We start from the raw sequence: 13,217 nt of genomic DNA, 5'->3' as shown, positions 1-13,217 counted from the left end.
TTTACTGGACATCAAAATACATAAAGCTTCTTACACATAAAAGTTACCATAAACATTAACAAGACTCAAACATACACTCCTATTCCCAATATCCTAAAGAAAGGTCAAATAATACTTAACTCTGGCAACAGCTTGCACTCAATATCTAGAACAGGACAATGAGATCCTGGCTGCATCTTTCTACAGCTCCAAACAGCGAACCTCCTCACCCCATGCTAGAGACTCTATTTATAGTCCTGTAGACCACCCACAGGATGTAAATATCCCTGCTGACCACTCACAGGTTGTTTTGTGAGTGATGTCAGCAAAACATGGTTGCACTTCCCCCCAAAACCACATGGTCAATCGGATATGCAGCAGCCATCTTTACATGCGACGTCAAAGGGGCGCCACCCCCCCATCCATGCATCCGGCCCCCTAATCTGCATGCAGGGCGCCGGACGCATGGAGCTTAATGGGCATTTTTTTTTTTACATCACCTGATTAGAGCCAGAGGCTCTAATAGGGCGATTCAAAGGGTGGGCTTGGGGCGCAGAGCAGTGCGTCCCGAGCCCACCCATTGTGTGACAATAACGAATGAAAATTCGCTATTGCCACACCGATCCTCCTCCTGGCCAATCAGGAAGCGCGTCCGATACGCACTTCCTGATTGGCTGCAAGGCAAACCTCATGCCATTGGCCGAGGAGGAGGCGGGAGCAGGAGAACTGCAGGAGACGCGCCGGGGGACAGAGTGAGTAGAAGCCGCCGCCGGGACTGAAGAGAAGCCGCCACAAGGTAAGTGCATTGGTCTCGGGGGGGGAGCCCACACTGCATTGAAGGGGGCACGCACGCTGGTGTCTGCATTGATGGGGGCATGCTGTGGCGCTCTGCAATGATTGGGGACAATGCTGTGGCGCTCTGCAATGATTGGGGGCAATGCTGTGGCGCTCTGCAATGATTGGGGGCAATACTGTGGTGCTCTGCAATGATTGGGGGCAATGCTGTGGCACTCTGCAATGATTGGGGGCAATGCTGTGGCGCTCTGCATTGATTGGGGGCATGCTGTGGCGCTCTGCATTGATTGGGGGGCATGCTGTGGCACTCTGCATTGATTGGGGGCAATGCTATGGCACTCTGCAATGATTGGGGGCAATGCTGTGGCGCTCTGCATTGATTGGGGGCAATGCTGTGGCACTCTGCAATGATTGGGGGCAATGCTGTGGCACTCTGCAATGATTGGGGGCATGCTGTGGCGCTCTGCATTGATTGGGGGGCATGCTGTGGCACTCTGCATTGATTGGGGGCAATGCTGTGGCGCTCTGCAATGATTGGGGGCAATGCTGTGGCGCTCTGCAATGATTGGGGACAATGCTGTGGCGCTCTGCAATGATTGGGGGCAATGCTGTGGCACTCTGCAATGATTGGGGGCAATGCTGTGGCGCTCTGCATTTATTGGGGGCATGCTGTGGCGCTCTGCATTGATTGGGGGCATGCTGTGGCACTCTGCATTGATTGGGGGCAATGCTGTGGTACTCTGAAATGATTGGGAGCATGCTGTGGCGCTCTGCATTGATTTGGGGGCATGCTGTGGCACTCTGCATTGATTGGGGGCAATGCTGTGGAGCTCTGCAATGATTGGGGACAATGCTGTGGCGCTCTGCAATGATTGGGGGCAATGCTGTGGCGCTCTGCAATGATTGGGGGCAATGCTGTGGCGCTCTGCAATGATTGGGGGCAATACTGTGGTGCTCTGCAATGATTGGGGGCAATGCTGTGGCACTCTGCAATGATTGGGGGCAATGCTGTGGCGCTCTGCATTGATTGGGGGCATGCTGTGGCGCTCTGCATTGATTGGGGGGCATGCTGTGGCACTCTGCATTGATTGGGGGCAATGCTATGGCACTCTGCAATGATTGGGGGCAATGCTGTGGCGCTCTGCATTGATTGGGGGCAATGCTGTGGCACTCTGCAATGATTGGGGGCAATGCTGTGGCACTCTGCAATGATTGGGGGCATGCTGTGGCGCTCTGCATTGATTGGGGGGCATGCTGTGGCACTCTGCATTGATTGGGGGCAATGCTGTGGCGCTCTGCAATGATTGGGGGCAATGCTGTGGCGCTCTGCAATGATTGGGGACAATGCTGTGGCGCTCTGCAATGATTGGGGGCAATGCTGTGGCACTCTGCAATGATTGGGGGCAATGCTGTGGCGCTCTGCATTTATTGGGGGCATGCTGTGGCGCTCTGCATTGATTGGGGGCATGCTGTGGCACTCTGCATTGATTGGGGGCAATGCTGTGGTACTCTGAAATGATTGGGAGCATGCTGTGGCGCTCTGCATTGATTGGGGGGCATGCTGTGGCACTCTGCATTGATTGGGGGCAATGCTGTGGAGCTCTGCAATGATTGGGGACAATGCTGTGGCGCTCTGCAATGATTGGGGGGCATGCTGTGGCACTCTGCATTGATTGGGGGGCATGATGTGGCACTCTGCATTGATTGGGGGCATGCTGTGGCACTCTGCATTGATTGGGGGCAATGCTGTGGCACTCTGCAATGATTGGGGGCAATGCTGTGGTGCTCTGCATTGATTGGGGGCAATGCTGTGGCACTCTGCAATGATTGGGGGCAATGCTGTGGCGCTCTGCATTGATTGGGGGCAATGCTGTGGCACTCTGAAATGATTGGGGGCAATGCTGTGGCACTCTGCAATGATTGGGGGCAATGCTGTGGCGCTCTGCATTGATTGGGGGCATGCTGTGGCACTCTGCAATGATTGGGGGCACAATGTGGTGCTCTGCATTGATTGGGGGGCACGCTGTGGCACTCTGCATTGATTGGGGGCATGCTGTGGCACTCTGCATTGATTGGGGGGCATGCTGTGGCACTCTGCATTGATTGGGGGCATGCTGTGACACTCTGCATTGATGGGGGCATGCTGTGGCACTTGGCATTGATTGGGGGGCACGCTGTGGTGCTCTGCATTGATTGGGGAGCACTCTGTGGCACTCTGCATTGATTGGGGGCACGCTGTGGCACTCTGCATTGATTGGGGGCATGTTGTGGCACTCTGCATTGATTGGGGGGCATGCTGTGGCATTCTGCATTGATTGGGGGGCATGCTGTGGCACTCTGCATTGATTGGGGGCACGCTGTGGCATTCTGCATTGATGGGGGCACGCTGTGGTGCTCTGCATTGATTGGGGGCAGGCTGTGGCACTCTGCATTGATTGGGGGCACGCTGGTCACTCATTTTTCTGTTTGCGCCCCCCCAAAAATTTTGAGCACCAGCCGCCACTGATGGTAACATTTGTCATGAATCGGTTAAAAAATATCCACAACTGATACACACCTCTCTTCTCTTTTATACTCAGTTGTGACATGACGCTACTTTTATATCAAGACATTGCTCGTTTATCAAGTCAGAATTGTAAAAAAAAGTTTTGCTTGTCTTGCAAAAATTTTTCAAATCAAGTTACTCTCAATCCAAGGTTTTACTGTATTTCTAGTGTCCCTGTGCTTTCCTACTTGGCCGTATCTCTACAGCAATGCTTCATACATATACATAGCTCAGGACATTTGGAGGGGCTTCTTCACTTATTGAACCAAACCCTGTTTGCCCCTCAGTTGTCCCTCTGGAACCTCTATTGATAATGTATTATTTAATTGTCACTAGTGTTTTATTGAAGGAAGGGGTCTGTTTACAAAAAAATTGCTGTGTGAATGTCACAGCCTTTGCGAATAGTCTGGATAATGTGTCTCATATGTTTATTTCCTTTGATCATCACCTCCATCTAGTGGCCATAATGCTATCTTTTCTGGATTGAAGAGATGCAGGAAAATACTGCATTATTGTTACGAGATAGAGCTGACGATCATTGGAAATAAACATAAGACACATTATTGGGACTATTTGCAAAGGCTGTGATATTTAATAATAATAATAATTAGGCACATTATAGGGGATATTAAACACAAAATTAAGCAGCGCTAGCACTCAGGTGATATAATTAAGTAGTAATAATTTTTCCAATTTAAATATATAAATAACACTCTAGTAGTATGTGCTCAATTGTGTGATGAAAAAATCCTCATAAAAAATAAATAATCATAATAAAAACTCCATTAATAAAACACAATCTAGTGGTGATCAAGTGAAGTATTATATATATAAAAAAGTCCATAAAATAAATTAAGTATATAATAGTGTCCTTATGGTGACACCAGGATCTTTAAACAAGATTCTCCATACGCCTTTCAATATATATGCATGGGTCCGCTTCCGCATCCACCATTAAGAATAAAAAAGGCCATACATAGTTTGAAAATGCCGGAACTTACGGCGAAACGCGTTGACGTATTTCCTGCCACGCACGGAGCGGCACGTCACTTCCGGTTGGCTACTTCCTGCCCGTGGAACGCACGCCGAGCGGCGTAACCACGAGGTTTTGTGTTGTACATGCCCATACACTATTTTTTATGCTGTAAGTATGTTTTTGGCTATGCAGCGAGATTAAACTGTATATACATACTTCACTATGTACGGCCTTTTTTATTCTTAATGGTGGATGCGGAAGCGGACCCATGCATATATATTGAAAGGCGTATGGAGAATCTTGTTTAAAGATCCTGGTGTCAAGGGCTTATGTGCAATAATATCAAGGCTTCCAAATATTGGCGAGTTGGTGAGTGGGGAACCGAGAGGGGCACCTATCACGTTTGGAGCACTATATTGTATATCAGCACTGGAGCACTTTACCTTTGGATCACCATAAGGACACTATTATATACTTAATTTATTTTATGGACTTTTTTATATATATAATACTTCACTTGATCACCACTAGATTGTGTTTTATTAATGGAGTTTTTATTATGATTATTTATTTTTTATGAGGATTTTTTCATCACACAATTGAGCACATACTACTAGAGTGTTATTTATATATTTAAATTTGAAAATTATTACTATTTAATTATATCACCTGAGTGCTAGCGCTGCTTAATTTTGTGTTTAATATTCTTTCTAAGATTTTCTTAGTGTGCAGCAGCTGCACTCAACATACACATAATTCTTAGTTGATAATTGAGTGATTGACCTGAGTATCCATAAGCGCGGGTTATAAATTAGTTTTTTACATTATAGGGGATACTTGCAATGACTGTGTAAATACTGAGAAATTTGCACATCAAATTCTTTATAACATTTTTTATAATCTTCAGTTTAACCTCCACATCATTGGTCTCCAAACTGCGGCCCTTTGCTTGCCTTTATCTGACCCTTTGGCACCAACAATGGGTCACCATTCCTTCAACTGACACCAATGATGGGGCACTATTTCTTCCCTTGATATTGATTTGCACTATCCCTCCTCCTAATACAAGGGACTATTCATCAGACTGACTTCAACAATGGAGCACTATTCTTCCCACTGACACGCTTGAGGTCATTGTAGCCGTATTAGTGCACTTGTGACAGAGTGCAAATAAAAAAAGTATCACGGACAGTACTCAATTGTCTCTCTCCCACTGACACCAATGATAGGGCACTAATCCTTCCCCTGATACCAACAACTGGCACTATTCCTCCCACTAACGCCAATGATGAAGCACTGTATACTCCCATTGACGCCAAAGCATTTTCTACTCACACTGGTCACATTCCGGCCACCAGAGAGTCTGAAGGACATTAAACTTGCCCTTTGTTTAACTTCTTCAGATCCGCGCTATAGCTGAAGTACGGCTACAGCGCGGACTCGAATTTCGGGGAGGTCGTCTTTAAACGGTCTCCCAGAAACAGGCTCCCCGTGCGCTCCCGCGAGCGCGCATCGGGGAAAATCTGTGTTGGCCGTGTCCCTTGGACACAGCCAATCACAGATCGTGGTAAATGGCCAATCACAGCGGCCATTTACCACATGATCGGGCCGTGCAATGAGAGATGATCTCATATGTAAACATATGAGATCATCTCTCATCGCCAGCGCTCCTTCCTCACACGGAGACTGCAGTGTGAGGAAGGAACAGAGCCCGAACACCGGTAAGAAAACACACAGGAATGTAATCAGGACACTGATCACCAGTGCCCTGATTACAGAAGAGGGGAAATAATGCCACAACTGCCCACAGTGCCCGCCATCAGTGCCCCCCATCAGTGCCCACAGTCAGTGCCCATAGTGCTGCCAGTCAGTGCCCATCAGTGCCTGCTCATCTAGGCACTGATGGGCACTGACTAGCAGCACTATGGGCACTGAGTGTGGACACTGATGGTGCTGCCCATCAGTGCTGATCAGTGCCACCCATCAGTATCCATCAGTGCCACCCATCAGTGCCACCTCTCAGTGCCCATCAGTGCCACCTCTCAGTGCCCAGCAGTGCCGCCTCTCAGTGCCCAGCAGTGCCACCTTTCAGTGCCCAGCAGTGCCGCCTCTCAGTGCCCAGCAGTGCCACCTATCAGTGCTCATCAGTGCGGCATATTAGTACCTCCTCATCAGTGCCACCTCATCAGTGCCCATAAGTGCCACCTCATCAGTGCCCATAAGTGCCACCTCATCAGTGCCTATCAGTACAGCCTATCAGTGCAGCCTATCAGTGCCCATCAGTGCCGCCTCATCAGCGCACATCAGTGAAGGAGAAAAATGTATTTATTTTCAAAATTTACTCACAGAAAATAAGAAAACCTTTTTTTTTTCAAAATTTTCTGTCTTTTTTCTTTTTTAAGAAATAAAAAAGCCAAAGGTGATTAAATACCACCAAAAGAAAGCTCTATTTGTGTGAAATTAATGATAAAAATTTCATATGGGGACAGTGTGCAATTCTCATTCAAAGCGTGACAGCGCTGAAAGCTGAAAATTGGCCTGGATAGGAAGGGGGTGTAAGTGCCCAGTAGGCAAGGGGTTAAACCCCTGCTCTACATTATTGAATTTGTTCATTTGAAAAAACTGTGTATTGGAAAAGGAAAAAAAACGCACTTGTGGCTTTAATCAATAATTTTTGTATATTAATTCTTTGCGACCTGCATACCTGCGGGTATGGCAGGAATCTGTCCTTTGCCTGCATACTTTTGCTAAAAGACATCCTTCTCTTTCTCATGTCAGAAGTATGGGAGGTATTGTATGTATGTGCAGAAAGAGCTTTAACTGCACCTGCCCACAAGTGGAAGGGAATGAAAATCCATACTTTTCTCAGGGTGCTTTTACCCACTTGCTGGAGGCATTTGTGCATAGCAATGTTAAGTAACATATTCACAAATATATATAACAGACGTAATTAAATAATATGATTGCTTTTAAGCCACCCTTGAAATATTTATAGTATGTGAAGCATTCTCCTTCTGGCAAACAAAAGCTAGAAGCTACTGCTTATATGCAATATGTTCCTAAGCATCTCATATCTGTAGTAAACAGGGAAGGCTGTGGCTTTAAATAAGCTGAAAGTGTCTGCAGTACTGAATTCACTGTGGATAATGTGGCTTCCTGTTATCTGGTGACTGAGTCTTGTGACTGTAGCGCAGCCTTTCATCTGTGTTATCACAGGTCAATGATCCATTCAACCCGAGTAGCTGAGTATAAATAAAGCTGAACTCTGGTAATCAGCTAAATACACTATATTACCAAAAGTATTGGGACGCTTTACATGCCTTTACATGCACATAAACTTTAATGGCATCCTAGTCCTAGTCTGTAGGATTGTGTTGAGTTGGCCCACTCTTTGCAGCTATAACAGCTTCAACTGTTCTTGGAAAGTTCTCCACAAGGTTTAGGAGTGTGTCTATGGGAATATTTGACCATTCTTTCAGAAGCACATTTGTAAGGTCAGGCGCTGATGTTAAACAAGAAGACCTAGATTGCAGTCTCCGTTCTAATTCATCCCAAAGGTGTTCTATCGGGTTGAGGTCAGGACTCTGTGTAGGCCAGTCAAGTTCCTCCACCCCAAACTCGCTCACCCATGTCTTTGTGGACCTTGCTTTTTTCACTGGTCCAAATTATTTGCTGGAGGGGGGATTATGGTGTGGTGTTGTTTTTTAGAGGTTGGGTTTGGCCCCTTACTAACATGGAAGGGAACTCTTACGGCGTCAGCATATCGAAACATTTTGGACAATTTCATGCTCCCAACTTTGTGGGAACAGTTTGGGGATGGCCCCTTCCTGTTCCAACATGATTGTGCACCAGTGCACAAAGCAAGGTCCATAAAGACATGGATATGCGAGTTTGGAGTGGAGGAACTTGACTGGCCTGCATGGAATCTTGAACTTAACCCGATAGAACACCTTTAGGATGAATTGGTGAAGCTGTTTAAGCTGCAAAGGGTGAGCCAACTCAGTACTGAACCCTACGGACTAAGACTGGGATGCCGTTAAAGTTCATGTGCGTGTAAAGGCAGGTGTCCCAATACATTTGGTAATATAGTTTACATAGCTCACATACATATTGTAAAAAGGAATTGTTTTACTATTGGATTTTAATGTTGCCAAGCCAGTTCAGGGAATTGCACTACCCTGAAAGCCAGATTACTGACCTCACTTTTCTCTGTTGTATGTTAACCACTTACCGCAAAATGATGTATGGGTACGTCGGCAGACTTTGCGGTGTTATCTAGCTAGAGGCATCACCCTGGTACCGTTGGTTAAAGCCTGCGGTCGGCTTTCCGGTGGTAATGACCGATGCGGCTCAGGAGCCGCTCGATTGTTACCCCGGCAAGTGGGAGGGGCCACCCCCCCCCTCCCGCCGCCTTCCGCAGCTTTGCCCGGGTCTCCCATCCCACAGGGAGACCCAAGCATCCAGCCGGCACGTCCGCCGGCTGGATGGAGTCCCGATCTAAGCCGGATTCGGCTTCGATCCGGTCACCGATGACGTAACCCGGAGGCGGCGTCCATGACTTCACGTCCGGGTTACTCTGCTGCTAAAGGCGGCAGATTAAAAAAAAACAGTGTATTCAAAAATGCTGTTTTCGGCGTTTTAAATACATGGAAGTGTAGTGGAGGGGTCTAGGGTCTTTTAGACCCTGGATCCCTACATAAAGAGTCCCTTTCACTGCATGTCACAAGCAATGGAAACATCCCTTGTGACAGCAATAAAAGTGATCAGATTATTTTAGTTTTTTTAAAAAACCTGTGATAAAGTTAAAAAAAAATAAATAAATAGGAAAAAAAAATTTTTAGCTGCCCCCGTCGCCATTAGCTCGCGCACGAAAGAAAACGTATATGGAAGTCGAGCCGCGAATGAAATCGCTGTTCAAACCCCACATGTGAGCTAACACAGCGATCGCCAGAGCATGAGCAATAATTAAGCTACACTCCAACTCTTAACTAGTAACCGTTTACAAATTTTTTTGAGATTTCTATTGACCGTAGTTTGTTGCCATTCCACGGGTGTGCGCAATTTTAAACCATTACATGTTGGGTATCTATTTACTCGGCGTGACATCATCTTTCACAATATACATATATACAGTATATATTTTAGTAGTTTCAAAAAAATACATAACTGTGTTAAATTGTATTTTTAATATCCACTTGAATTTTCAGCTTCAGTGTGTAATTTAGTTACTTAGCTTGAACTCATTGTTTTAAGAGATTTTATTCGGCAATTCATGTCTCACCAACAACATATGAACTTCGTAAGCCCAGGCTGGTATCACATATTACATTCCTTATCCTGACTTTATCCTTGTTTCAGGCACCTGCAGCGTTTCTGGGGAGCATCAGGTGACTTCTGGCAGGCCCAATGGGGGAAGCTGCACAGCTACTATGGTGGAAACGAGTTTGCCTTATACTGTTTAGGTGAGTATTCATACAACTAGTCCAGTAGTGTGTCTTTATTTTAATTATCTGCAGCTGGAGCTTAACTTCAGGGCAGATTAAAAAAAAACACAATTTAATGTAGTTATGTAATGATTAAAATATCAGTGTATTGTTGAAAGCAGGTATTTTTTAAATGCAACTAAAACATTCTTGAATTTGTCTTTATGATACACTCTGAACAAATACAGCTCAGCAGCATGCTAAGAAGCTGACAAAAAAACATAGTGGCGGATTTATCAAAGGCACAAAGACAGTGCAGTTTGTAAGTGCTGTTGCACTAATTTTCCCCCAGAGCAAAGTAAATGGGATGGAGGTCTGCTGATTACCCTAATTAAATCATGTGCAAGCAGAATGCTGTTTTTTTTTTTTTATTTGTCTTTAGTAAATGAACCCCATAATAATAGAAGGAGAAAGGGGAGGATGATTTTATCAGTCCATTACTCTTCCTTCACTGTCCATTTCCAAGTAGTAGGCAAAGAGGTGACCAAGGCTGGCCACACATTATACAATTTCTTGTACAATTTTCCTTTAGATTTACCAAAACCAAAAACCATAATATTCGCATATGGAGAAGGTTTTCTGAACATAGCGAATGTTCAATGCCCACTTCACGGGGTCAGCAAAGTTGTGACAATGGTAAAACTTCTTGATAGAGATTACCTTACTGATATATATTCCACTGCCATTGAGACTTTTGAACCTCACTTTGTGATGCTGAAGTAGTGGTTTAAAGAATAGAAGAGCCTGGAATGCTACCTTGATTTTCAGGATATTTAAGAATAATCCCAGAGGAGGAGACCATTTCCTTCTAAATACCCAGGCCTGAGGGTGTGCCCCTTCCCCCAGCCCTGGAGACTGTCAACTGAAGTAACAATAATCCAGTCCTCAGGGTTGAGGGGCCTGCCTTTTTCTGGACCACCAACCCATGCTGAGGTTGAAGGCTTCTGAGATCCAGAATCATGGGTAAAGATTCCTCCTGACCCATTGGATGAGAAGCACCAATTCAACTGCGCCTTTAGGTCCAAGACATTGGGATTGTTTAGACAATACACCAAGGACCCCAAGACACTGGAAAAAAGATCTCCTCACAAAGGTCACTCTGCTGAAGAAGGACACGTATGGATTCTGGCAAGAACACTTTTCCTTTGTTGGTATCAAATAGCATTCCTAAGTACTATAAAGATTTAGAAGGCTGAAGATGACATTTCACCAGCCAGCCAAACTTCCTCAGATAGTCCAGAACTAGCTGTCTGCTGATCAGTGCTTCCCAATGAGATTTGTTACTTCTAGAAGATCATCAAGATAATGGTTTAGTTCCACTTTCTTAGAGCTTTCTTTGTTAAGGCTCCCGGAGCTGATGAGAGACCGAAAGGAAGAGGAGAACTTTAGAGTACTACAGAAACCTCTTGAATACTGCAATGTGCAAATAAGCATTGTTAAGATTGACAGATAGCAGCCAATTGTCCTTGGGTAATGATTAAGCACAAGATGTATGTGTGAAACGCGTCTACGAGACTTCATGCTGGTGTCTTTGGTGTCATCACTTGCAACTTTTTGGAAATAAAGGTATTGAAACCTATTGGAATCCCTGGATGTGCGGCTATTTCTTTTCCTACAGCCAATTGTCCTTACTTATACCCTTTATTATGGTTTTCACAGATTCTATTTGGAAAGCCTTCACCCAAAGGTTTATTACCTGTTAAACAAGGTAACAGTTTAGGAGCTTTAGGTCTAATTCTTGCCTGAATTTACCTGAACATTTCGGAACCAAGTACAGAGTTGAGTACAAGCCTTCTCAGATTTCTGCAGTTGGAACTGGCACCCCTGGTCATTAGTGAATCTATTTAGTTGAGGAAAATACCCCTCTTTTCTTGTGCCACTGAGTTTTATTGAAAAGATCTTTTGGGGGAATATTGCTTAACTTTAGTACAAAACCTCTCTGAACCACAGCTTGGACCCAAAGTTTTGTTATATGATTTTTCAGACTCCCCTAAAAAGTGGCAAACATGCCCCACCATAGTTGACTGGGTAGACCCCATCTCAGAAAGACTTTTCTGAGGCTTTTTGACTGGAGTGAGCTTTTGATCTGAGATTTTAAAGACATGAACCCTGGGTGCTTCTCGAAACATTGACAGGATGAGATGTGTATAGGGTAGACTGGCAGATGGAGGAGAAGGCAGACAAGCTTCACACCGTAGAAAGAGAGACTTAAATAGACTGTCTCCCACGCCACCTGGAAACAGCTCTGTATTACTTTTGACGCAACCCAGAAGGGGACGAGTGAGTGGAAAGTCTGCTGGAAGTAACACAGGTACCTTTGCCCACACTGTAGCACTATAGTTTTGAATGGAAGAAATTAGACAAGCCAGGACTGAAAGTGACATCAGATTCCATATGAGCATGGGAGAAAGTATAGAGGTAGGGGAGCCAAGTTAGTGCCTATGTTAGGGCTGCAGAAAGCAATAAAAAGCACAATTATGTTATAAAGTCTCACCCTGCCACAAAGGGTGCCCTGGATAATGCCTGTTTAGGGATAACTCCAGAGCCTTCACTACTGGTGGGAGGTATAGCCTCCTATAGGTGGAAAGGGAGCTACTTCTGAAGGGATCCTATTGTCACTATGTCTCAAGAAAGAAAAAAGAATACTGAGGAGGGAGAGTGAAACCTTTTATGCTATGAAGAGGGGTGGTTCTGGGGTCTTGTGAGTAGAGCCTAATCCATCAATGTTGACAAGAGGAGGCACCTGGAAATAAAATAAGAGAGAAGAATAGTATATTGGCCATAGCAACCAATCAGATATTTACTTCCATTTGTGATTTGCACTATAAATGACAGCTGCAGTTGGATTAATGCTGGACACACAGCCATATCTTACCCTAGGTTTTTTAACACTCTAGTGTATATATAATTGCGTCATAAAATGCTGACATTGATCGTGATTTGACACTTTGCCTGTCCTGCAGGAGCATTGGCGATCCCCAGCTTGTCATTCTGGATGTACAATGCTGTACTAATGATGATCGACCTGACTGGAAAACCAAGCATCATTACCCGCTACAGAATCCAGCCAGGAAAGAATGATCCGGTAGGTTTTACTGGATGTGCATACGGTTTTCCACAAGCCACAGCCTGAGGTGGCAACGTTTTTATTAATGTGGCAAATGTTAATGTATTGCACTAAACAGTAACAGCTTGCGCCTTAAAAACTAGTCAGAAGTAGCAACTTCCGTATTTGTTACCTTTAAAGTAAACATGTCCTGGCCAACTTCCTTGGCTTAATGTTTAGCAATGCTTCAAATGGATCCTTAGGGAAATATGTGCCAGTGACAATATAAATGGCCTCTTATATACAAGGTATGTATCCTTAGTTGGTTCGTGCATGAGCATAGGGGAAACCACAAGAGGTTGTTAAAATATAGTGGAGTGCAGGTGTATGTTC

General features: G+C 45.0%; 1 protein-coding gene across 1 annotated transcript in view; it reads left to right on the top strand.

Annotated features, from left to right (window-relative positions):
• FAXDC2 (fatty acid hydroxylase domain containing 2) overlaps positions 1-13,217 on the top strand; it is a 44,865-nt gene that overhangs the window by 5,258 nt on the left and 26,390 nt on the right. Inside the window, exons 3-4 of the mRNA XM_082256104.1 lie at positions 9,654-9,757; positions 12,742-12,863. Of these exons, the coding sequence (XP_082112230.1) occupies positions 9,654-9,757; positions 12,742-12,863 (226 nt within the window). The remainder of the gene's footprint in view (positions 1-9,653; positions 9,758-12,741; positions 12,864-13,217) is intronic.

Source organism: Pelophylax lessonae, assembly GCF_965119305.1.
Source record: "Pelophylax lessonae genome assembly, chromosome: 4".
NCBI classification, from domain to species: domain Eukaryota; kingdom Metazoa; phylum Chordata; class Amphibia; order Anura; family Ranidae; genus Pelophylax; species Pelophylax lessonae.
Note: the sequence above shows the minus strand (reverse complement) of the source record. Positions and strands in the feature narration are given on the sequence as shown.